This window comes from Dipteris shenzhenensis, chromosome 31, assembly GCF_047967505.1.
Source record: "Dipteris shenzhenensis isolate YYH24624 ecotype China chromosome 31, Dip_SZ_1.0, whole genome shotgun sequence".
Taxonomy (NCBI): domain Eukaryota; kingdom Viridiplantae; phylum Streptophyta; class Polypodiopsida; order Gleicheniales; family Dipteridaceae; genus Dipteris; species Dipteris shenzhenensis.
This window is the reverse complement of record NC_141626.1, coordinates 40,342,802-40,366,689: the sequence shown is the minus strand read 5'-3', so window position 1 is coordinate 40,366,689 and position 23,888 is coordinate 40,342,802. Positions and strand designations below refer to the sequence as shown.

General features: G+C 45.1%; 1 protein-coding gene across 1 annotated transcript in view; it reads left to right on the top strand.

The window, feature by feature from the left end:
- Window positions 1-23,888, top strand: part of EYE (conserved oligomeric Golgi complex component-related / COG complex component-like protein) — a 98,863-nt gene that overhangs the window by 47,479 nt on the left and 27,496 nt on the right. Inside the window, exons 8-9 of the mRNA XM_087369948.1 lie at window positions 20,305-21,019; window positions 21,184-21,537. Coding sequence (XP_087226074.1) covers window positions 20,305-21,019; window positions 21,184-21,537 — 1,069 coding nt within the window. The remainder of the gene's footprint in view (window positions 1-20,304; window positions 21,020-21,183; window positions 21,538-23,888) is intronic.

The following is a 23,888-nucleotide window of genomic DNA, read 5'->3' as shown; positions in this document are numbered from 1 at the left end:
CCCCATCACAAATCGAGACATTGTGCCACACGTATGCGACCTCTCTCTACAATGCCTTGACCTAGGCACCACTTGATATGTCTTCTTTGCCTAGGCCCGCCTCATCCATCCTATTCACTGCGCAAGAATGTGCGAGTGGCACTGCATCGGCTCCACAACCAAAAGCATAGGACCATGAGGGTCTACGGACTAAACCACGTTCCACATCGACATGAGGTTTTGGCTCTGATCTTGGTGCAAATGTTCAACCATGCAGCATGCGATGGCTTCCCCATTGCTGGAGTATCACCACCATTGTGCTGATACACAGAGGAGGGGACCCCACGGACACAGGGAATTGTTGCACCCTCATGATTGGCCACACATTGGCCAAGATATATTGATCATTGTTGGAGAAAGAAAAGTGGTTCTTCCAATTATTGGGGTTAGATTCCCATGGAAATGAGGGGGAATTTTCTATTCTACACGCCAACTAATAAATGAATCAAGAAACCGACTGACTGGATTTCTTTTAAGAGTTAAAAAAAAGAAAGTTTATTAAAGTCTTCGGAAGACTGATGGGTCTATGAGACTGTGAAAAAACCTGATACAAATCCAGCTAGAGGGGTGGAGCTACTAACCGAGCATCCACACCCATAGAGAAAACAAAAAACTGAAAACTGAATGACATATAGTCATATCAAACAATAATAGTAATCATCTATAGCAAAACCATCCTCCACTACCGTCATAAGACATAATGAAGTGCTTCAGGACAATGTGTGAGGGAATGATAGCATGAAATCAGATATCGAGTGCTGGCTGCCCCCAGTGGGTGTAGCCCTACGCTCTCTCTTGGTCATAACTCTGTGTCTGACGAGGGTGACCGTCACACATGTCGGTCTGGTTCCCACTCTGAACATAGAGGGAATGTCCCCAAGTCTAATCTGTGCATCAACCCTCTGTGTGAGCTGTCATGTCATTGGTTCTGGGTCACGATCATGTTTGAGACCTGTAAAGCGGGCATCTGTGTGATTCAGCTGAAAAAACTCAGTGATCGTGCTCTGAGATGAGTTGAACTGGGTCTGTTTCTCATGTGTTTGAGATTGGAGTAGGTGCTCATGATGCCTAACTGCCTCATGAATGAATGCGGCCAAGCATCTCTGATTTGGATAAGAGAGAAATTGGGATAACACCTCGGAACTATCTTTGAATAGGCAATAGAATCGGCCCCTGATCTCATACTAAACAGGGCATTTGAAGATGAAATGTCCCTCCGACTCAACCTCGTGTAGGCTACATAGAGAGAGAGATTAGCTCTTACACAAAGGGACATGGGCAGCAAGCTTTGGGACAGGTTCGGTTCTAGAGGCAGCATTCCACCCTTGACCACATCTTCACCTTACATGCTATCATCGAGGAGGCGAGATCGAGGTCCCAGAAAGTCTATGCTTGCTTTGTATGTAGGGGGGAGAGTAGTGGAAGAGAGCAAGAAAGTGAGAGTGAGAGAGAGTGACACTCAAGTGCGGGTGTGAAGAATGATGAGCCACACCACAAACTCACTTGTGTTTTATTAGGATTAGGTTTACCCTATGATTGTCTTAAGACAGTCATAGGTGTCCTATCTTTTAATGAAGGGTTGGCAATGTGCCTTTACCCCAACAACCTCCCACCTAAAGGCCAATGTGCCTAAAGGGGAGAAAAGAATAAAAATTACAGCAATATACAGCTACTGTATACAAGACCATAAAGTAAGAATGGTCTCATCCTAATCCCATGATGTGGCGGCAATGTGCAAACCGCTCTGTAGGCAAGCTCTTAGTGAGCAAATCTGCAGGATTATCATCAGTATGCACTTTCACAAGCTCAAGTCGCTTGTCTTCCAGTACCTCCCTGATGAAATGATATTTCACTTCTATGTGCTTGGTCTTCTGATGAAAGACCGGATTCTTTGCCAACATGATAGCACTCTGACTATCACAATGCAAAACTGGCATATCTCCTGTAATGCCCAAATCTCCCACCAGCCGAGTAAGCCATATTGCTTCCTTGCAGGCCTCAGTGGCTGCAACATATTCAGCTTCTGTGGTTGACAGTGCAACGCATTTCTGCAACCGAGACACCCATGATATAGCACCTCCTGCAAATGTGAAAATATAACCGGTAGTAGACTTCCGGTTATCTACATTCCCTGCATAGTCTGAATCTGTAAAACCATGCACCAATGCATCCTGCCTACCATAGCATATGCACAAGTCTTTGGTACCTTTGAGATACCTCAAGACACCTTTCACTGCTTCCCAATGCCGCTTGCCTGGATTTGCCATATACCTGCTGATGACTCCCACCGCAAAAGCAATATCCGGACGAGTAGCAACCATGGCATACATCAAAGATCCAACTGCAGATGCATACGGAACCTTGGCCATTTCAGCCTTATCATCATCTGATCTGGGGCTGTCCTTACTGCTGAGTTTTAAATGTGGAGGCAACGGGGTACTAATGGACTTCCCCCCCTCCATTTTAAACCTCTGCAGTACTTTGTCAATATACTCTTTCTGTGACAGAAACAAAAGTCCCTTGGACCTGTCACGAGTAATACGCATGCCAAGAATATGATTTGCATCACCCAAGTCTTTCATGTCAAAAGACTTATGCAGTTGTTTCTTCAAAGCACTAATCTCATGCTGAGATTTACTGGCAATAAGCATGTCATCCACATATAGAATGAGTAGCATCAAACTGCCATCCTTTGCCCGTTTGGTGTACAAGCAATGATCGGTCTCACACCGATGATACCCTTGGGACTGCATGAAGGCATCAAACTTTTTGTACCATTCCCTTGGCGCCTGCTTGAGTCCATACAAGCTCCTCTTGAGCTTACACACAAGCTGTTCTTTCCCTTAACAGCATATCCCTCTGGCTGACTCATATAGATCTCATCATGAAGATCTCCGTGAAGAAAAGCTGTCTTCACATCCATCTGACATAAATCCATGTCGCCATGAGCAACAAGAGCTAACACTGCTCTCAAAGTAGTCATCTTGACTACAGGGGAAAAGATCTCATCAAAGTCAATGCCCTTTTCCTGCTTAAATCCCTTGGCAACCAATCTGGCCTTATACCGAGGTAAAGCATTTGAATCCACTTTGACTTTGTAAACCCACTTGCATGGCAAAACCTTTCTGCCTGCAGGTAACTGCACCAAGTCCCATGTATCATTCTGAAGTAGGGAGTCCATTTCTGACTGCATGGCTTTCTCCCACTTCTTTTTCTCTGTTCTTCCCATAGCTTCCTTGAAGCTGGAAGGCTCACCACAATCTGTCAGCATGATAAAATCAGCCACATTATTGGCTCCTGGAACAAACCTGGCAGGAGGCCGTTGTGCACGGGTGCTCCTCCTAACAAAATGTTCCGGATTAGGCTGCTGTCCAGCTTGTTCTTCATGCATGATGGGTGGCTGTACGACCATATCTGGCTGTTCTACAGCCCCATCTGTTGGCATATCCAGTGGTACATCATTGGCAAAATTATCTGGCTGATTTTCAGCCTGTATACCCTCTTGAACGGGGTGATCTGCAGCAGCCTGCTGCTGCATATAAATGGGCATTCTTTGCTGTCCAACATCATCATAAATAACCCTCCTGTATTCCACAGGTTGAACGGGTTCCTTGTGTACACTATCCTCTTTAAAGATGACATCATTGCTGCGTATAATCTTCCGTTTAACGGGATCCCATAACCTGTACCCCATTTCACCTTCGTCACCATAACCCATAAAGATGCATCTGATAGACTTTGGATCCAGTTTGGTGCGTAGATCTTTGCGTACATGAGCAAAGCACTCGCAGCCAAATACACGTAAGTGCTTATATGAGGGTGGCTTGCCAGACCACACCTCCTCTGGCACTTTCAACTCCAAAGCCTTATTTGGTGACCTGTTAATAATGTGAACTGCTGTTTGCACGGCTTCTGCCCAAAAGCCATGGGGTAATGCAGCATAAGACAACATACATCGAACCTTCTCCTGAATAGTTCGATTCATCCGCTCACTTGCACCATTTTGAGATGAATTATGAGGAGCTGTGAGTTCCTGTTTGATGCCCTTAGCCTCGCAAAACTGCACAAAGGCATGTGACACATACTCACCCCCATTATCGGATCTGAGGCATTTCAGCCTGCGACCTGTCCGATTTCAACCTGAGCGACAAACTTCTTGAAAGCATCTAAGGCATCTCCCTTATGCTTCAAGAAATAGACCCACACCTTACGTGTGGCATCATCAATGAAAGTAATAAAATATTTTGCACCCCCTAGTGATAACTGTGGCATTTCACACAAATCAGTGTGCACTAGATCAAGTGGTGCTCTATTCTGGGGAGTTCTCCTCTTATGAGGAGTGACAGAGTGCTTGCCAAATATACAATGATCACAAGTAGGCAAATCTGAAAAAGAGAGAGGCGGCAGATAACCCAAACGTGACAGTTCTTGCATTCCTTTAACAGACATGTGTCCCAACCGGCTAGGCCACAATGAAACCTTTGGCAGCTCGGTTATGGCAACAACATGATTACCCACACTGGAAACATAAAGAGGGTACAAGGTATCACTCTTAAAACCCTCAGCCACTACAGTCTGGCCATCAGTAATCACCCATTTGGAATCCCCAAATGTGGTGTGGTAACCACTGTCATCCAATAAGCCAGTGCTAATCAGATTTTTCTTGATTTGCGGCACATGGCGAACACCATCAAGCATAAATGACTGTCCATCAGGAAATACTATCTGTATACTGCCAATCCCTGCAATCTGACATGCATAGTTGTTCCCAAGATGAACAACTCCATGAGTACCTGTGTAGGAAGTAAACCACTCCCTATGAGGAGTAACATGAAAAGAGGCACCTGAATCCAAAAGCCAGGTGTGCATCTCATGGCCGTCAGTAACCAAAGCATGTGCTATTACAGCAGAAGAGCATAAAACATCATGTATGTCACTGTCACTGTCCTCTGCTGCAACATTAACTGCATCCAAGTCATCTGCCTTGGCCTTGCCTTTGCCTTTGCTTGCATTTCCTGCATCCTTTGTTTCAGCCTTCTTGGCTTTCTGATCCCGTATGAACTTGAAGCACTTAGACTTCACATGTCCCTTCTTGCCACAATACAAGCATTCAATGTCCTTTTTGCCACGGGACTGACTGCGGGATTTGGACTTACTAGCAGATCTCCCCTTCTGCTGAGTCCTGCCTCTGTCCTGTACCTGCAAAGCATTTGAAGACTTGCTGCCCGCATTATTCTTCCTGCTCATCTCCTCCATAAGGAGAGAGCTCTCTACATCAGCATAAATAAGAGTGGCATTAGAGTTTGACAGGGTGGTCTTGAAAGTGTCCCAACTCTCGGGGAGGGTACACAGCAAGAAAGTAGCCTTAAACTCCTCATCAAGGTTCAACCCCTGTGCAATCAGCTGTGTAAAGATAGCATTGAACTCACTCAAGTGTGAGGTCATAGCTGTACCTTCCTTCATGCGAAGATCGACCAGCTTCTTCAGCCAATAAACCTTACTGGCTGAGCTCTTTTGGGCATACAATTCTTCTAGTCTTTGCCATAGACCATAAGAGGTCTTTTCAGCCTGTACATTGAACACAAGAGTGTCTGAAATAGTGAGCATGATAGCTGCCCTCGCGGACAAATCAAGCTCTTCCCAGTCATCAGCTGCCATATCAGATGGCTTGACACCCTTCACCCTTATGGGCTTAGCAATCTTCTTTAACAGAAGTACATTCAAGCACTGTTCTGCCCATAATGCATAGTTGTGTGCTCCTTCCAGTTTCTTTATGTTCAGAATTGAAGAATCACCTCCCCATGATGCCAAAGCAAATGAGGAAAGTACCTGACACCCTGGAAGTAAAAAGACTGAATAAAAATTCTGATTTCTCAGAAAAAACCTGCTCTATTCAAGAGCCAGAAGCACTTTCAATGGTGCTGTTTTTACTGTCAGTAAAATCTGCAGCAGAACAGTAAATGACCCTGCAAATACTGTACCTTCTGACACACTGTTCTGAGCTCAAAGAGGCATAAAAACAGTAATTTCAGACTGCTGCTGCTGCTCAACAAGTGCTTAACAGTGCATAATCATCTGACAAAACCACCAACACTGCTGTAAACACTGTACTGATCACTTCTCCCACCTCAGATGAGGTATTGCACTGAGTTAAATTGCAGAAACCACTTGACAAAAACACCCAAAAACAGTAAATGACCCTTCAGCCTGTCACAAAACCTGCAACAGTAAATGGGATAAATCCCAAGCAATCACCCTTATACCAAGGGGAGAGAATGTATCTGAAGATCTCTGTCGGTAACCCAAGTGTATCAAACAAAGTCTGGGCAAAAGCCCCTTGATCTGACACCTGAATCAAGTGGAGAACACCTCAACACTGAGGTAGCATGCAATATGAAAATCTCTCTGACACTTGTACCTGACAATGTGCAATGCATAGACTGCCCCTGTGTACTCAGTAACAACACAAATCACAAAGTACAAACACCAAGAAGAAAATCTTTTGAGCACTGTCAACGATGGACAGTTAGGGACCGAGTAAACTCGATGCGCCCTGACCAAGCGTGGCTCAACTGAGATTTTCAAAGTGCGTACAAAGAATGTGACCTGCAACAAATGTCACCAAATGCACTGCGGAAACAAAGCAAATGTGTGCTCCCTGGCTACACACTGCTTCAAGGCATATACTGCAAACACATCCAGGCAAAAGCCCTTTGAAATGGTCACCCAAAACTGAGAATTGCACTCAGTAAATGCATAGAAGCTTCTGCAAAACAAGCATCTGACCTTCCTGAAAGACAAGTAACTGCACAAACACCACCACTGTGGTACAAGTCACCTCAAGCGTGAGTGACATGAGAGTACCTGCTGTACCTCAACAAGTGCACAATATACAGCTGAAATGCTTCAGGAATGCATCGGAATGCTTCATGTACTGCGCGTACATGCACAAAACAGAGTGCTTCAGCACTATTCCTCTTCCAAAAGTGTGTGCCTGCTGTACTTTTTTGTACCTGCAGAGTACCTGCTGTACTTTTTATCCCTGCAGAGGCACGCTTTCCCCCAAAAAAAAATCGAGTCTTTGCAGCAAAGAAAACGAGTGCCCTGATGGGTGAAGGAGTCGCCCGTACACAGTTGTACGGCAGTCCGTACGGCTGCCGTGGAGTAGCTGCGCCGAGCAGCTATGCAGCTGCCTGATGCAGCGTCGCACTGCTGCGTACAGCAGCTGCTGTACAGCCGCAACTCGACGACGCCCGCGCCCGCGCTGTCGCCCTGCAGCCCGCGCCTTCACCCTGCAGCTCGCGCTCGCGATACGCTCTAGCCAGCGCCTGTCGCCCTGCAAGCGGAATGCGCCGCCGTACCGTTCGTTGCCCTGCGCAGATCTGTCCGCGCCAGGTCCGTTCGTACAACCGTACGGACGACGTACGGCCGTACGGCTCTGTCCGTACGTCCGTACGGAAAGGGTAGGCTAGGGAGAGGAGGCTAGGGAGAGGAGGCTCTGATACCAGTTGTAGGGGGGAGAGTAGTGGAAGAGAGCAAGAGAGTGACAGTGAGAGAGAGTGACACTCAAGTGCGGGTGTGAAGAATGATGAGCCACACCACAAACTCACTTGTGTTTTATTAGGATTAGGTTTACCCTATGACTGTCTTAAGACAGTCATAGGTGTCCTATCTTTTAATGAAGGGTTGACAATGTGCCTTTACCCCAACATTGTAGACTTGTCGAAGGTCTTTGACACAGTCTCATGACCCGTATTATTAGAGACTCTAGGAGATGCAAATCCAAAGAGACATGATCTAGGGGGTGATGAGCCAGGATGCCCCCTCTCATTGACACTGTTTGTAGGCCATCTTCTCCGAGTTGTATTGATGCCCTTTGGGCCCTGGTATGTGCCATGTAGCTTTAGTTATTGGCACTTACGTCACCTAGTACTTTTAGTGTCTTATGACACCTTGTACTAGTGGTACCACTAGGACACTAGGTCCTAGGGTTCTCTTTTATAGTACTTTGTACTTTCATTTTCATTCTACTAGTTGACGTGACGGCTTCCACTTCTTGCTCCACTCTTGTCCATCCTTTTGCTTCCGTGAGCCTACACTGTTTTGTTGGAATGGTCACCTCGCCATCTGTAAGCTCCCATATGAGGAGAGCATGGGAGAGGTAGATGAGAGCAAATGGGGCTGCCTGTTGGAAGGCTGAAAGGAAAGCAAAGAGTGGACACAAACTCAGAATACTTGCATTATGGAATGAAGAAGAGTGAGGTCCTTAAGTAGGCACCTCGTACATGCTCACTAACATCACTGATGACTTCAGAGCTCCACAATCATCTCCTCAATCTGCTCCTAGATTCTCTCAATCATCCTATGTGGCTCTTCCACCACCTAACTGTGCTTGTGGGCACCTAACTGTGCCTCTAGCACTCACACATAGAAACCAAGGTGTGCCTGAGGCATACACCTTTAGATATCCCATCAAACCCGCCCTCAAGGGAATGCCTCAAGCTATGTCAAGGATACATCTAGTCTCATAGTTTCTCATGCCATCTCATGGTGGGCAAGGATTAATCTATGGCTAGGTTCTCATGCTAGCAAGGGTTCCCTTGGGTGTAAGGTAAACAAAAGGGATACAAAAAGACCTTCCAATGGTTATCTCCCTTGCATGTACATGCACACAATGTCTGCAGGAGGTACCATGGAGCAAAACATACACATGGCCTACATCATAAGGTGACCAGAGGTGTTTACAAAACACACAAAACACAATAGTTTATTTCATTCATTTTGGAGGACTATCCAGGCTGAGTACCTTGACATAAAAAGAGAGATCTGGAGCATACATAGAGATGATTTAAAATGCATAATCTTCAAAGGATGCCTCATCTTGTGGAGGCTCATCAACTGAAAGTAGATTTGCATTTTCTGTCTTTGCTTTGGCTCTGCAAAACTTCTCATTATGGTTGTTCTTGCCACAGTGCTTGCATGGATTAATTTTGAAGCAGTCTTTTGAAAGGTGATTTGTCTTTCCACAGTGATTGCAAGGGGTATACTTGCGCTTCTGGACTTTTACAGCATAAACAGTGTCATTGCCTTTCGTGAGCTCCATATGCCTTTCTTCTTCTTGGAGAGCAGAGATAATACCTTCAAGATTAGGATTAGGAAGATTTTTCAAAGTGGTAACTATGTGATCATAATCTTTAGGCATACTCTTAAGTAACACTGCCATAGCATCATCTGGAGCAATAGGAGAGTTAATAGAAGCTAATTGAGTCATAAGACTCCGCATATAGTTGACATGAGCTGCTAAAGTAGTACCACTAGCCATCTTCAATTCAAAGAAAGAGATTTTAAGTGATAGTTTAGAGATGTGAGAGCTAGCACCAAAAATCATGTCAAGCTTCTGCCAAGCTTCTGAAGGAGACTCCAAGTCAGAGATATGATGAATATAATCATCTCCTAAAGCAAGAGCAATGATACCATATGCTTTTTCTTCTCTAGCTGGATCCCTTGCCGATCGTGTCGGAGTTGAGGATTCTCCAGCATTAGAGGCCGTAGAAGAAGCGGTAGGATTAGGTTTGACAAGTCCCCATAGGTTCTCCCTCATCAATGCAAATTTCACCTTCATCTGCCATGTGTGGAAGCCCTTTCCATTGAACTTCTCTAGATTCAATAGGGTAGCCATGAGAGGGTCTAACCCAGATATTGGGCAGTGTCTTGCTCTCTTACAAGGCAAAAAATAACTGAAAAACTTCCAAAATATGAGCACTTGATGTAGCAAAGACTAGTGACCAATATTCAATCAATGATGCTTCTTCTTACATGCTTCATAGAAGTGGCTAAAATGAATACTTTCCAATCAAAACCAGGTCTAGCAATTCAAAACAAAACTGAAGCCACACTTGTACTGAAGTTATTGAAAGATTCAAAAAACCAGAAATGCTAGAGTAGCATTTTATGTAGCATCATCTTCAAAAACTTGTCCAAAACTGTCAAAACCAAAAGGCTGAACTTGGAGGGCTTGTAGCTCACTCTTCAAAGCAGGAAAAGAGGGCTTTTTGAAGCAAAAGAAAGCTCATATACCAGAGAGGGTCCAGCACAGAGGTTGGACGAAATGGTGCGCACTTTTGCCCGGGGGAGTTGCTACAGGCTGAACCTGAGTTTTGACGATTTCTCCCTCGTTACTGAACCAAATGAGCTGAAAAATGGCTCAAAATCTTCGTCTTGAGGTCGCCCATCTACTCCTAAGAGGGCTCAGGCAATGGCGGAGCAGGCAGGGAGTATTGAGCAATAGAAGAAATTCGCTATTTGGAGAATGGCAGCCAACAGAAACGTTTTTTTCTCAATTGCTTGCAGGTGGAAGTTCGCCCATACTAGAGGAGTTTCCAGCTCAGAGGGTTTGGGCAATGGTCGTTTGTAGGTGGAGAACCAAGCTCTCAAAGATTTTGGGAAGGAGGAGGAAAATGGAGAAGAAGAAGATGATGTGGCAGAAATGGGCTCAAGGGGGATCAAAGGGCTCTGATACCATGTTGGAAGGCTGAAAGGAAAGCAAAGAGTGGACACAAACTCAGAATACTTGCATTATGGAATGAAGAAGAGTGAGGTCCTTAAGTAGGCACCTCATACATGCTCACTGACATCACTGATGACTTCAGAGCTCCACAATCATCTCCTCAATTTGCTCCTAGATTCTCTCAATCATCCTATGTGGCTCTTCCACCACCTAACTGTGCTTGTGGGCACCTAACTGTGCCTTAACACTCACACATAGAAACCAAGGTGTGCCTGAGGCATACACCTTGAGATATCCCATCACTGCCAGTGGGCAGTGGCATGCCTTATATAGGGCTGGGCCCCTGCCTTGATTAGAGGGCTAAAGGCCCTATAAGTGTGGGCCCAAAAGGCCCCGGGTTGTGAGCCCTTATAGGGCTGGACCAGCCACAGACTGGTTGGCCAGTTTGCTGTAGGCTGGTCGGTGTTTTTGCCAGCCCCTTGGGGCCTATAAAAGCAGAGGCTCTTGGCCTCATTTATCATCACTTGAAGCAGCAGTTCAGGGAGCAGAAGGAGCAGCAGAACAGGCACCTGTGGGCCTCTATCTAGGAGGATTCAAGTGGGCTGTAGAGCTGCAGACCTAGCTCAGAGTGCTGCCCACCTAGGCTGGTGCAAAGACAGCAAGGTGGAAGGGATCTGGACGAATAGTCTACAGAAGCTCGAGGTGGGGCACGTGGGCTCGAGTCTAGAGATAGCCAGCAGATAGGAGAAGTACCTTCTTGTGGTAAGATCAAAGGACCACACCATTGGTGGGACTCTGGATCTATCTCTTTTGTATTGTGTCCATAGTTTTGGATGGAAATATATTATTTTGGTGGTTTCTCTATCTGGCTGGTTCATTGTCTATTGATGAGTCTGCACATCTATTTTATGCACATAAGTTAAGAAGTTTGTGATTCCACATCCCACACGCACACTGTGTGAGCTTCTGGGCATTATTATCAATCTTCCGCTGTGCGTACCCTCTGTTGGTTCATTTCTAACATGGTATTAGAGCCCAAGTAGGAGGCTCACATGTATGGGAGCCTGAAGGCAGGGACCTTGCTGAAGGACGATCCTGATTCAGAAGCTCTTGGGAATCGACTTCCACGACTGGAGGATTGTGCCCTTGCGAGGAGGAGGGTGACTCAGGTTCAGTCAGGTGCGTTTAAAGTTCGCGGTCCAGGTTATCTGGAGATGTACTTTTGTTGCAGACTTCGCCAAAGGAAGGACAGGTTGAAACAGACCCTCAGAGCATGGTGCCTGGAAGACTCCAAGTTGTTCACTCATTATGAGGGGGACAACTAGATCATGACGGCTGCATTGCTCGAGTTCGAAGGCGGGAACGTGATTGAAGGAGGCGATGCCAGGAGGTGCACTGAACCATAAAGTTCGCGGCACTAGGCACTTTCCGAGATACTCCAACTGTAGTTGGATTTGTTGGTCTATAACCATAATACAGCTCAAACGGACTGAACCCCGTAGAGGAATGTTTTCTATAATTATAGGCAAATTCTAACAATGGCAACTATTTGTCCCACGTATGTTGCCTCAATGGAACATATGCTCTAAGCATATCCTCTAAAATATGGTTGATTCTTTCCATTTGACCATCCACTTCCGGACGATCCCCACCACTCATTCTCAACTCAGCCGTTAGTGTCTCAAACACTGCAGTCCAAAAATGACTGGTAAATTTAACATCCCTGTCTGACACTATGGATTTGGGTAATCCATGTAGACAAAATATATGTTTAATAAACAAAGCCGCCACCTGCGGGACACTGACAGACTCTCTAGTTGGAATGAAGTGAGCCATCTTGGTAAGACGATTAACTATAACAAGGATAGAATCATATCTACCTTGTGTTGCAGGTAGAGCTACAATAAAGTCCATGGAAATGCTCTCCCACCTACCTAGTGGTATTTCCAAAGGCTGTAAAACTTCGGGTGGCTTCACCCGTTCTGCCTTACTTGACACGAAAAACAACGCGTTACATATTCATCAATATGTTTTGTCATTTTTGGCCAAAAGAAATCTCGCTTCACGAGATCATACGTCTCTGGACTCTTGGATGTCCCGCACATGGGCTATCATGGCATTGTTGAATGACTCTCTGCCTGAGATCATTCTGATTAGGTACTATTATCTTGCCATTTCTTTTCAGCATACCATCTCTTATGGTATATCTTGCATAAGTTTGGCCTTTTTTGGATGCCAGGTCACCCTTTTCCCCGGGTTTAAATACATGAGCCTTAGGCCAAAGGCTCTAGACGGACTCGTCCATCTTTTGAGTTTCTCTAATCTCGATCATTAGAGCACTCTCTAATACCGTGAAACTCATATTATGCATAATGCGTGACAACGCATCAGCAACTTTGTTATCCTTCCCTCTTTGGTATCGAATCGTGAAGTTAAGCTCCTGCATGAGTTCTACCCGCCTAGCTTGGCAGCCTCTCAAGTCAGGTTGTTTACAAAAATGTTTCAGAGTATCATGATCAACATCAACATAAAACTCTGATCCATACAAATAATGTCTCTATGTTTTCAAAGCATGGACAACAACATACAACTCTAATTCATGAGTTGGCCAATTTCATTGAGAGGGAGAAAGCTTCTTGCTTTCAAAGGCTACTGGCCTTCCCTCTTGGAGGAGAATTGCCCCTACCGCAATGCCACTTGCATCGTTTCAAGGAAAATCGATTTCTGGGGATCAACTATTAACACCGGTCCTGAGACCACAGCTTGTTCTATGGTGTTAAAACTTTCCTGTTGATGCTGTCCCCATATAAAAGGTACTTTACCTGAGGTCAGATCAGTCAATGGCGATACTATCTCGGAATATCCTTTGATATGCCTTCGATAAAATTGGACAAATCCCAAGAATGATCGCAAAGCGGTTAAACTTCGAGGGATAGGCCAAGTCAGTATCGCAGTCACTTTCTTTGGATCCATTTCTACCCCCTCAGCAGTAATAATGAATCCTAAATATTCAAGTCTTACCATACACAGCATAGTTTTCTTTTTATTTACATAAAGACTGGCTTTCCTCAAAGTATTGAACACTATTCTTAAGTGTTCGTGATGCTCAGCAATACTTTTGTTGAAAACAAGAATATCATCAATAAAATGTACTACAAACTTTCCGATATACGGGCGTAGTAAATCGTTTTTAAGCATGATGAAGGTAGCAAGAGCATTGGTAAGTCCAAACGGCATTACCAAAAACTCATAATGTCCAAACCTGCTTCTAATAGCGGTTTTATGCACATTCTTGGCTCTAATACGGCTCTGATGGTAGCCACACTTAAGATCAATCTTGCTGAAAATTGTGGCCCCATGCAATGCATCTAGCAAATCATTTATCCAAGCCATCGGATACCTGTGCTTCACAGTGATATTATTCAGTGCTCTGTAATCTATACAGAGGCGAAAAGTATCATCTTTCTTTTTCTTTAATATCATTGGTGAAGCAAAAGGTGAGAAACTGGGTTGAATCTGCCCTAGCTTGAGGTATTCTTCTAGTTGTCTTCGCACCTCCGCTTCTTCGGTAAAACTTAACCTATAGGGAGGTCTGTTTACAGGTTCTGCCTCCGGGATTAGTTCAATCTTATGCTGAACGTTCCGCTCTGGAGGTAACCCATAAGGTAACTCATCCCTAAAACAATCAGAGAACTCCTCTGCTATTTGATTAGCCAACTTGACTCTCTCTTCAATTTGGGTAACATCAGTGCTAGCCGAAGGACCATTAATTGGTCTACTGATGCTGTACAGAGAAACAAAAACTCTTCTTGAGCTTTTCGAACTTCCATTACGGAAACCAACGGTCCTCGAGGTATATCTTTTTCCTAGAATGCCAAGCCTTACCTAGGGCTATATCTGCGTGAGCAAGCTTTGTCATTTCAAAATCAAGCTTCCCTTTATAGTCTGGAATTCGAAGTTCCAATTGGGTAACCCTTTGGTCCCATACTTCAGTTGAACTTCCGTCTGGCATTCTGATTGTGTATGCATAGTCAGATGGGCTAGTCTTTAATTTCAGCCTCTTTACAAGCTTGGAGTTAATTACATTGTGCGTTGATGCTGAGTCAAACAACACAATTACATCACGATTGGCGACTTGCCCCTTCATCTTAATTGACTCCGTATTGTTAAAGGTTGTATTACCCGTTGCTGCGGGCTTTGATAGGATATTATCAGGTGCACTGTTTATTAACTTAGCAACAGACACACATAACAAAACAGGTACTGACCTTTGAGAAGATCGGGCTAGGTGAATCTGCATCTGTTTTGCTTTGGGACTTTCCTCCATTTCCACGTCGCATTCTGAGATCACCATATCAGCCATCCAATGATCCTTGTTTTGTGGACAATCTTTCCACTGATGACGCTGAAGGCATCCAAAACACAAGCCTTCTCTCCTCGCTTTTTCTCTTTGCTCTGGGTTTGAAGAAGACTTCGACCAAGCCCGGGCTGCGATTGGTGTTACTTTTCTTTTCACTCCAATGGTGGTACTTGGTTTAGGAGTCTCAACTGGCTTCGCTTGCTTGGCTTGACCACTAGGTTGTGAGGCACTCCCTTTGCTAATCCACTTCTTCTTAAACCTAGTTTTCTTCGGGTACTCATACCGAGTCCCAACCTGCACAAACCCACTTGGTCTGTTCCCTATGGCATTCTCATAGTTCAGGGCTATGGCAATTGCTTCATCTAGCGTGTTCGCATACTTAGCCCAAACTTCAATCTTGATCCGATCATTCCGTCGAAAGATAAAATCTTTTACCTGCACCGACGGAGATAGAGGTTCATAAATTTTCATTATACTTTCTCTGAACTTATCAATATATTCAGCTACTGATAAATTTCTCTGACGAGGTTTTGATACTCATCCCAAGCTCGGGATGCTTAGTCAAGAGGTAAAAAGTATTTTCTAAATTCTTTTTTAAACCCCTCCCAAGTAGTGGATGCCACTCCATCTTTCTGTTGTTTTATCCACCATCTATCCGCTGCCTCATTAAACATGTGGGTGGCCTTGCGGATTTTCTTCATATCATTTGTGATTTCACAAATGGCGAAGGCCTTGTTCCATTTGTGTAACCAGGTTTCTATCATATCAGAACTACGGTCAGACATCTGTTGTCTCTGTTTTACCGAAGTGCAGGTTTTGAGGGTGGTGGTCACCTACAGTCGTGTCGTCGCTCGTTGTAGCATAGGTGTTTACAAGTGTAGCATAGGTTCTCGGGTCGTGTACCGGTGAGAGGTGTAGGCTAAAGCGTGGAAAGCAGATCTCATGCGCGCGTGAATGAGAAAGATGGCTCGATTATAACGATTGATGGAGGCTCTCGCCTCCACAGGAGTTCAAGGGTTTAAAAGGGGATTTTAGGGTTAGAAAGGGGGATAGGGTTGAGAGAGTTAACTAGGAGTTCTAGGGTTTAGAGGGGGTTGCAGGGTTTAGGAGGAGTCTAAGGTTAAGGAGTGGAGAGCTAGTCTCCTTCGCGGATTCGAGGGGTAAGGGTTGAGGAGGAGGGAGGGAGGAGGAGGGAGGAGGAGGAGGAGAAGGGAGGAGGGAGGAGAAGGGAGGAGGGTGAGGAGGGGGGGGAGGAGGAGATGGAGGAGAAGGATGAGGGAGGAGGAGGAGGAGGAGGGAGTTCAAGGGTAAGGGTATGCTAGAAAACGATAGTGTAAGAGAGCATGGACTCAATGGAGATCAATTGCATGAACACAATAGTGAGCTTGAACACTGAACCCCAAAGAGTGGGAGCTTCATTCCATTGAGAGATATTTATACATGTTGGTCTCTACACAATCCGTAGGTACCTCCGTGGTGGGACCTCTTTTGTAGGAGATCTTTTGGACAGGAGTCCCTCCACTTTTGGGGGAACCTTTTGGGCCTCTACACAAAGTGGAGGGACTTTTTGGGTCTCTACACAAAGTGGAGGGACCTCCGAAAGTGTAGGCTTTTAGTCTTTCTCTCTCTAGATCCTGATTTTGCAAGTCTTTTCTAGACAAGATTTTAGCTATCCTCATCCTTTAAGGTTTATCATACCATCTTTCAGGCTCAAGATATTACAAGCGGAGCTTTGCCGCTACTCTACACACACAATGCTCTCATAGTTATTATCCTAGACTGCACTTCTGGCCCTTGTTGCCACAAGGTTAACAACATCCGACCAGAATACTTTTCTGGCCTATAATTGGTGATATTAGGCACCTTAGCCTTCCTAGGCTCGACTGTATGAACATCGCTTTCAGGCTCCATTGGAGCTTTACCCTTCTCTTCATGAGATGGTCTAGTTGACATACTATGAACCATTTTTTTGAGCTCGGATTGCCCTACATTTACTTGCAATTGTTGAGCCTAAAATATGTTGCAAGGCATCCTCCAATAATGCAATCCTACCAGACAGTGTATGGCCTGCTGGGTGTGACACCTGCGGGGTCAGTCGGACTCCCGACTCTATGAGAAACTTCTACAAATAATCCTTGGAGGTACCACTAAACGAAATGTTTCGTAATGCCTCATTCTGGCGTATGAAATCGCTCTTTTGCTGATGGATTAGACAGTGTATCTTGTGCGGTTTTGCCTCAGTCACAAGATGCTTCTTGGTCTCGAATTCAAGTTGGCGGCATAATGTCTTACGCATATCATTATACCAGCTATGGCATGAGGTCGATCGTATGGGTGGTGGGCGGGTGGATCTAATGGTCTAGGGAAAGTCTTAGAGGGAAGCATCATGGAGAGAACAGCTAATCATACTGGTTTTATCTTGTAGCATGGGTGTATTATCGAGATCTGCAAGCAAAGGTACAAAGGCGAGCAACATATGTGGGAGCTAGTTCATGGTCAAAGTGAATCTCTTGGTATGTGTTGTGTGTGTGCATTTCCAGAACCCTAGAACAAAGTCTCTTCTTTTTGACTCTCTTGTTGGAAATAATGGGGCATTTGTGTGGCCCAAACTCCTTGCATGTGATGTATTGCAGAGGTGACGCGTGCGGATGACACACGGCATTTGGGGTATAGAAATCCCATAAGCAAAGATATAATATGGTGGTCCTTGAATATAATATGAAGGTGGATCCCCTCTCCATTGTCCAGCCTGCCTTTTTGACAATGGAGAGGCTACTGCATAGCTAGGAGGTGGGGTTTGGGCCGCCCCCCCCGCCCCAAACCCCCCATATTTGGTGCATTCCTTGGTGGGCTGCCACTTGGCAGCATCTGCAGGCTTTTCCAACATGGTATCAGAGCAGGTGATCTTGCGGACTGATAGTTGGTAATTCTGGTCTTCTGCGCGTGTGGTGGCCCTGACTGTGTAACTCTGCGACACCGCGGGAAGTAATGACCCATGTTTGCATGTTCTGGCGTCAGTAATGGATGGCGGCTGTGTATCGTGGCATGTTCTTTGGTGGCTTTGGCCTTGAGTTTGGATTTCTGGCGATCCTTAAAGCTGTTTGGTGGCTCTGGCAGGGCAGTCGTATGTTTGACAGGTTAACCTGCGTGGTGGGGTCGATTTGTGTTTGGTGGCTGTTGAAGGTGGTTGGTTACCTTTGTGGGGAGTCTATTTCAAGTATGGTGTGGTGTTTGCCTTTGTATGTGGCACAAACTCCTTGCATAGTGATGTATTGAAGAGGTGACACGTGTGTATGATGTGGCATTTGAGGGATAGAAATCCCATAAGCAAAGATATAATGTGGTGGTCCTTGTGAATATAATATGAAGGTGGGTCCCCTCTCCATTGTCTTGCCGGTTTTTTGAACAATGGAGAGGGTACTGCATGGCTAGGAGGTACGGGGATTGTACCCCCCCCCCCCCCCCCCCGGCCTGTGGGCCGCCATCCCGTACTCGGTGCATTCCTTGGTGGGCTGCCACTTGGCAGCATCTGCGGGCTTGTCTAACATCTCTTATTTGTCTAGCTGTGATGTATGGTAGTCCCTTTTGGGGGATCTATCTAAGACTGCTTGGTCCCACATCAAGACTACACCCTACTTCTTGCTCGGATGAACAACACAAGTTACCGTGGCTGGCCTTGACCTCATTTATTGCACTAGAGACATAGAGTAATTAGAGGAGTTTGCATGCTTGGACGTGTAGATGGTTTGTGGGCCTAGGACAAGCTGCCACCGCTTTCAGTATAGCGCCCACTCTGCTCACCTGTCATGTGGTGAACCAGGTCATGAGAGAGGATCTATTACAACTGCACACGTACAAGAATTGGCTAGCATCTCATGAACTTTCTATAAAACTCAGCTCCTACGGAGATCACTGCTTACAGATCTTGGAGGAGGGTTTTATTGAATTCTTGAGCTATACTCAAATCCATCTTCCACTTGCACCGAGGATTTGGATTGGTCAGTTTTGAGTATCTTCTTATCGACTACGTATTGAGACAAGACGGGCAGAGGGCACTCCACGTGAGAGACAGAGGTGCATTTTATGTGATGTGTAGGATGTTGAGACAAAGGAGCACTTTGCATTTTTTTTAAACAAGAAAAGAAGGAAAATCTGAAAATCAACCATACAAATCAGCAATCCCTGAGGCACTGATCATGGGGAAAAGAAAAACAAAATAACTGGTCTTTTCGAAAGAAACCAGCCTGTCTTCGGAGCACCCAACTCACTGCATAGGGTGAAGCCAGCCTCAACAACGTAAAGGGTGGTAGGATTCGCTTAAATACAGCACACACAGTTAATAGACAAGTAAATATGCACCACAGAACAAATCACAGGGGAGCTAGAGCGCTCCTACTCAGAAACAAGACACCGATTGGCCCCAATCGTTGGCACCCCTTGCAGTCTTTATTTAACATTCATTCGAAGCCAAGCAGCTGATTACAAAGGTCTCTGGGAAGCTGCACCATAGGCAAACCAACGCCCGCAGACTCCCCGTCCACCTTGTAATTCCTTGCTCAACTTCAAATGGTGAACATCATCCAATCACTAGACAATCCTATATCCTCAGCCAACCAAAGTATGCAACAGAGACTCCAATAGCATCCACTGTCTGAACCACTCCTGCAATCGCACATCCAAGTGCCCAACCAACCAACACGGCTGTACAACTGCAAGACAAAGCCCTCAACAGCATCAAACAACCAAACACTTCCCAACGAGTTTCTTCAATCTATAGCCTCCCTGGTCACTGCCCAACATCATAAATCAACCCTTCTTTGCGAGGAAAGAAACCCAAATGCAATAACTAGCCAGCAACCAATGAGGAAACGGCAAAAACAGGCAAAGACAAGCCCTCTTCTACCCAGAATCCACAGAAGAAAGGTCACTCTGGCTGGAAAACCCTAGATCCTGCGGAGATAAGCTGATTCCGCCCTGGCACAGCCCAGAAGCAGCCTAGAATAGAACACCCATGCTTGGAAAGATACCAAAACCAGTCACAACACCCAGAAAGCTCCAGAAAATCAGGTCTAAATCTCCTGCAGAGCCTGAAAGCCTGAAAAAAAGCAAGTTGCAGTTCACCCGGAGCAGCTTGGTTAGGTCCAGAACTCAGGCTTGCTACCCTGTTTTGATCACATAGCAGTAATTAAAGATAGCAAGGGAGAGAAGTGTCTTTCACCTTGGAGTTGTTCATTTGGATGTTGGTGTATATCTTGTGTTTTACAAAATGAGGAACAGTTTTTTGGTCATCGTGTATGAAATCTATTCCATTGTAGGCATGTTTCTTTCTAAAAAATAAGTAAATGATGAGTGAATGTTGCTACTTGCTTCAGTTTTCTTATGAAATATGCCCAAACAGGTACGGAGATCTGGAGCTTTCACTTCTAACTGCTGAAGTCAGCTCACTGGATCTACGTGGAGCTGTTTCTCGAAGTGTTGGTGCTTGTGGGGTGGAAGTGAGTGAAACTGTTGGACGTATGGAGGCTTCAATTCCAACAGTGGCTGTATTGCTTGAAGCAGCTGTGGAGCGCTGCTTAACATTTACTGGAGGATCTGAAGCAGAAGCTCTTCTCCAAACATTGGATGAAATGATGCGGTTTTACCTAGGGATTCTGCAGGACATTCTGAAGTCTCTACGTGTTCTTTGTGGTGTTGATCCAGGTGTACAAGACTCCAACAATTCTTCTAGCAGTTTCATCAATAAGAAGGAAGGTGGATCTGAGGCAGCAAATTCCAGAAAGGAGGTAACTGTGCTTGATATGGTGTCAGATGAAGAAGAATGGGCCATAGTGCAAGGTGTACTGCAGAGCCTCACTGTTGCTGACAGTCTAAGTAGCCGTTCAGCCGTGTTTGAAGCTTCTTTGCGTGCCACCTTGACCAGGTTGGGAACTCGTCTGGGCCTTGCTAAATTGTTGTCAAGTATTGGTCAAGCTGCAGTATTCAATAGTGGAAGCATGCTTCCTGGTGAAGTGCTGACTGGAGGATCTGGAGGGCCTTTATTGTTTGACATGGCGTTGTTGCGGCTAATTGATGCACCTGACAAAGCACGGAGGCTTAGCAATCTTCTGGAACAGGTCATGCTATGCTTGTGGGATTTTCAATTTCCTCAATGGAGGCTAATATGAAGGAGTACTGTAGCAGGAATCGTCTTATGGGTTGTAGTTATGCTGAAATGAATTAGGGCCTTAGTTGTCTGTTGTTAACATGATGATTTGTTTTATTAAAACATTTGAAACAGGCAAAAGATACTGGATTCCATGCCCTTGCTCATACATCAGCAAGAGTGGCTGCCTTTATTGATTCAGTGAATGAACTGGTATATGATGTCCTCATTGCAAAGGTCCGTTCCAGATTGCTGGATGTGGCTCACATGCATGTCTGGGGTGCTGAGGAGGAGGAAAATGCCTTTGATCTACCAAGCTTTAGTTCATATGCCTCACCTTACATCACCAGTATCGGAGAATATCTTCTCACTCTACCACAGCAGCTTGAGCCTGTGATGATGGGTGGTGGTGGAAGTGGACTGACTGCAGATGTAGCAGATGAAAATACTGAAGAAGCTCAGTTTTTTGCAACAGAATGGATGTTTAAGGTATGCCACAAGGATTTTGAAAGAGCCAATATGCAACATTGATCTAAGTGGAATTTCTAGTGTTAATCAGTTTTTATGATTCCTGGTTGAACTCTTGTTTTTTGCCTTTCTGGCCTGCTAATTGTGGGATTCCTTAAAGATATGTAGTATCTTCAAAAGGATACATTCATCCATTTTCAATGACCCTTGATACACAAGCTTCAGAAGCAGTTCTACCTTTGTTTTATTCAGGGTCCAAACCGGGTTTTTTTTTTTTTTGGCATAGTGAATGGCTGCTAGTTGTATTATTTCTGAAAAGGTCTAATTTAGTAAACCAGGGAGGTCTTCAAGCCCTTTTTTTTTCCAAAGAAAAGACTTCTATTAAGTATGAAAAAAACTCCCAAAGCAAAGCTCAAGGGAAAAGTACATCATGTGAAGTATGATAAAATAAATACCCTAATAGGGCAAAAATCAAACTCCTGTAAGAGAACTAGAGAAAATCCAAGGTTGAGGCTGTAATTGCCATCTCAACCCTACGGGAGTCTCTGAGAAGAATGGGGAGCCGCTCCACTTCTTGAAGAAGATAGCCCTCATGGTAGAGGCTGCCCGTTGAGGCTGGAATTGCCATCTCAGCCCTATGGGAGTCTCGAGAAGAATGGGCAGCCTCTCCACTTCTTGAAGAAGATAGTCCTCCTGGTAGAGGCTGCCCGTGAAGAACCTGCATACTCCCCCAAATGGCCATCGGGGTGTCTACCGCATTGGCTTAAATACTAGCCAATGTGTGTGTAGCGTGGACCTGGGAACCATCCAAGGCCTTTGTGAATTTGGACTCCAAATATGCCACGTTGAAATGCTCGCTCAGAATCTCGCATGGAGTGTCCACAAAGGCATGTGCAAGTCCCCCAAATGGCCATCAGGGTGTCTACCGCATTTTCCCAAATACTAGCCAATGTGTGTGTAGCGTGGACCTGGGAACCATCCAAGGCCTTTGTGCATTTGGACTCCAAATATGCCACGTTGAAATACTCCCCCAAATGGCCATTAGGGTTTCTACCGCATTCGCCCAAATACTAGCCAATGTGTGTGTAGCGTGGACCTAGGAACCATCCAAGACCTTTGTGCATTTGGACTCCAAATATGCCACTTTGAAATGCTCGCTCAGAATCTCGCATGGAGTGTCCACAAAGGCATGTGCAAGTCTATGGAGAGCCAGAAATGTCATGCAGGGAGCGTGACTCATACCAAATGTCTTCAACCGGAGAGAGCCAAGGAGGAGCCATGTCTCGTAAAACAGTTGAGGCCTCAAAAGAGAGAGCCAAGCTATTGAGCCCCAGTTCATGAGAAAAGGGGAATACATAAAGGTGCTCAATAATATAGCAATACCTTCTAGAGAATCCTCACCTATGTGCAGTTACATAAGCAATGCTGAATGGACTCCTCAACAGAATAGGCAACGAACACATGTGGGATCTGCCATGAACCTGGACCTCCACTTGTTCATCATTGCATTCCCTCCATGAATAGAAAGAAAGAAAGAAAGAAAGAAAGAAACTGTATTTAAAGTCTTTGGAAGACCGATGGGTCTATGAGACTCAAAGAATTTGATACAAATAAGATGAAAGGGTGGAGCTACTAAACGAGCATCAACAACCATACATGCTACATAGCCATGAGAACGCCAATACAGAGTCATAACAATATGATCTGCCGCATCACCACTATCGTCATGCGTGTCATCAAAGTACAAATAAAAATCTGGCCAGTATCATGGAGAACCCAGTGATGGGTCAGAGAGTGGTAGAAAGCCAAAAGAAAAGAGTGAATTTTCTATTCCGGCATGACTTCCAGAGTCTCTTTCAAAAGGATTTCTGCAAATCAACAAAAATCTAAAAACTCTTCCAATGAGAAGCTTTGGTGGGCTTCCAGGCTCTAAGGATGAGCTGAAATCTCCTGGCAATGCTAACCGTGTATAGAAAGAAGGGGAGGCTCCTCTCTCGGTGCCCTGCATCAATCCGTTTCCACTCCGTGGTCCCACTGCAAATATTTTATGGGGACGCTTCCATAGAGCCAAAGCTTTCATAAGCCCAAGGAAATGTGACCTGGGTTATACCATCCTAAAGACGCAAAACGCTGCTCCAGATGACCGACAATTCTAACGGGATGAAATGCAATATGCAGATGCTTGTTTGGATGAAATTATTTAGACTTTTCAAGCAGTTGTAGCTTGAATGAACCTTGAAGAGATTTGGACTACTTTTTGATTAGCCTTCTCCTGTAGTGCTAGCCTTTGTCATGCTGAGTTTGCCCTTCACCTCCGGAGTGCCGACAGAAACTTAGTACGAAGAATTTGTATACATGGATGCTCAAGTATG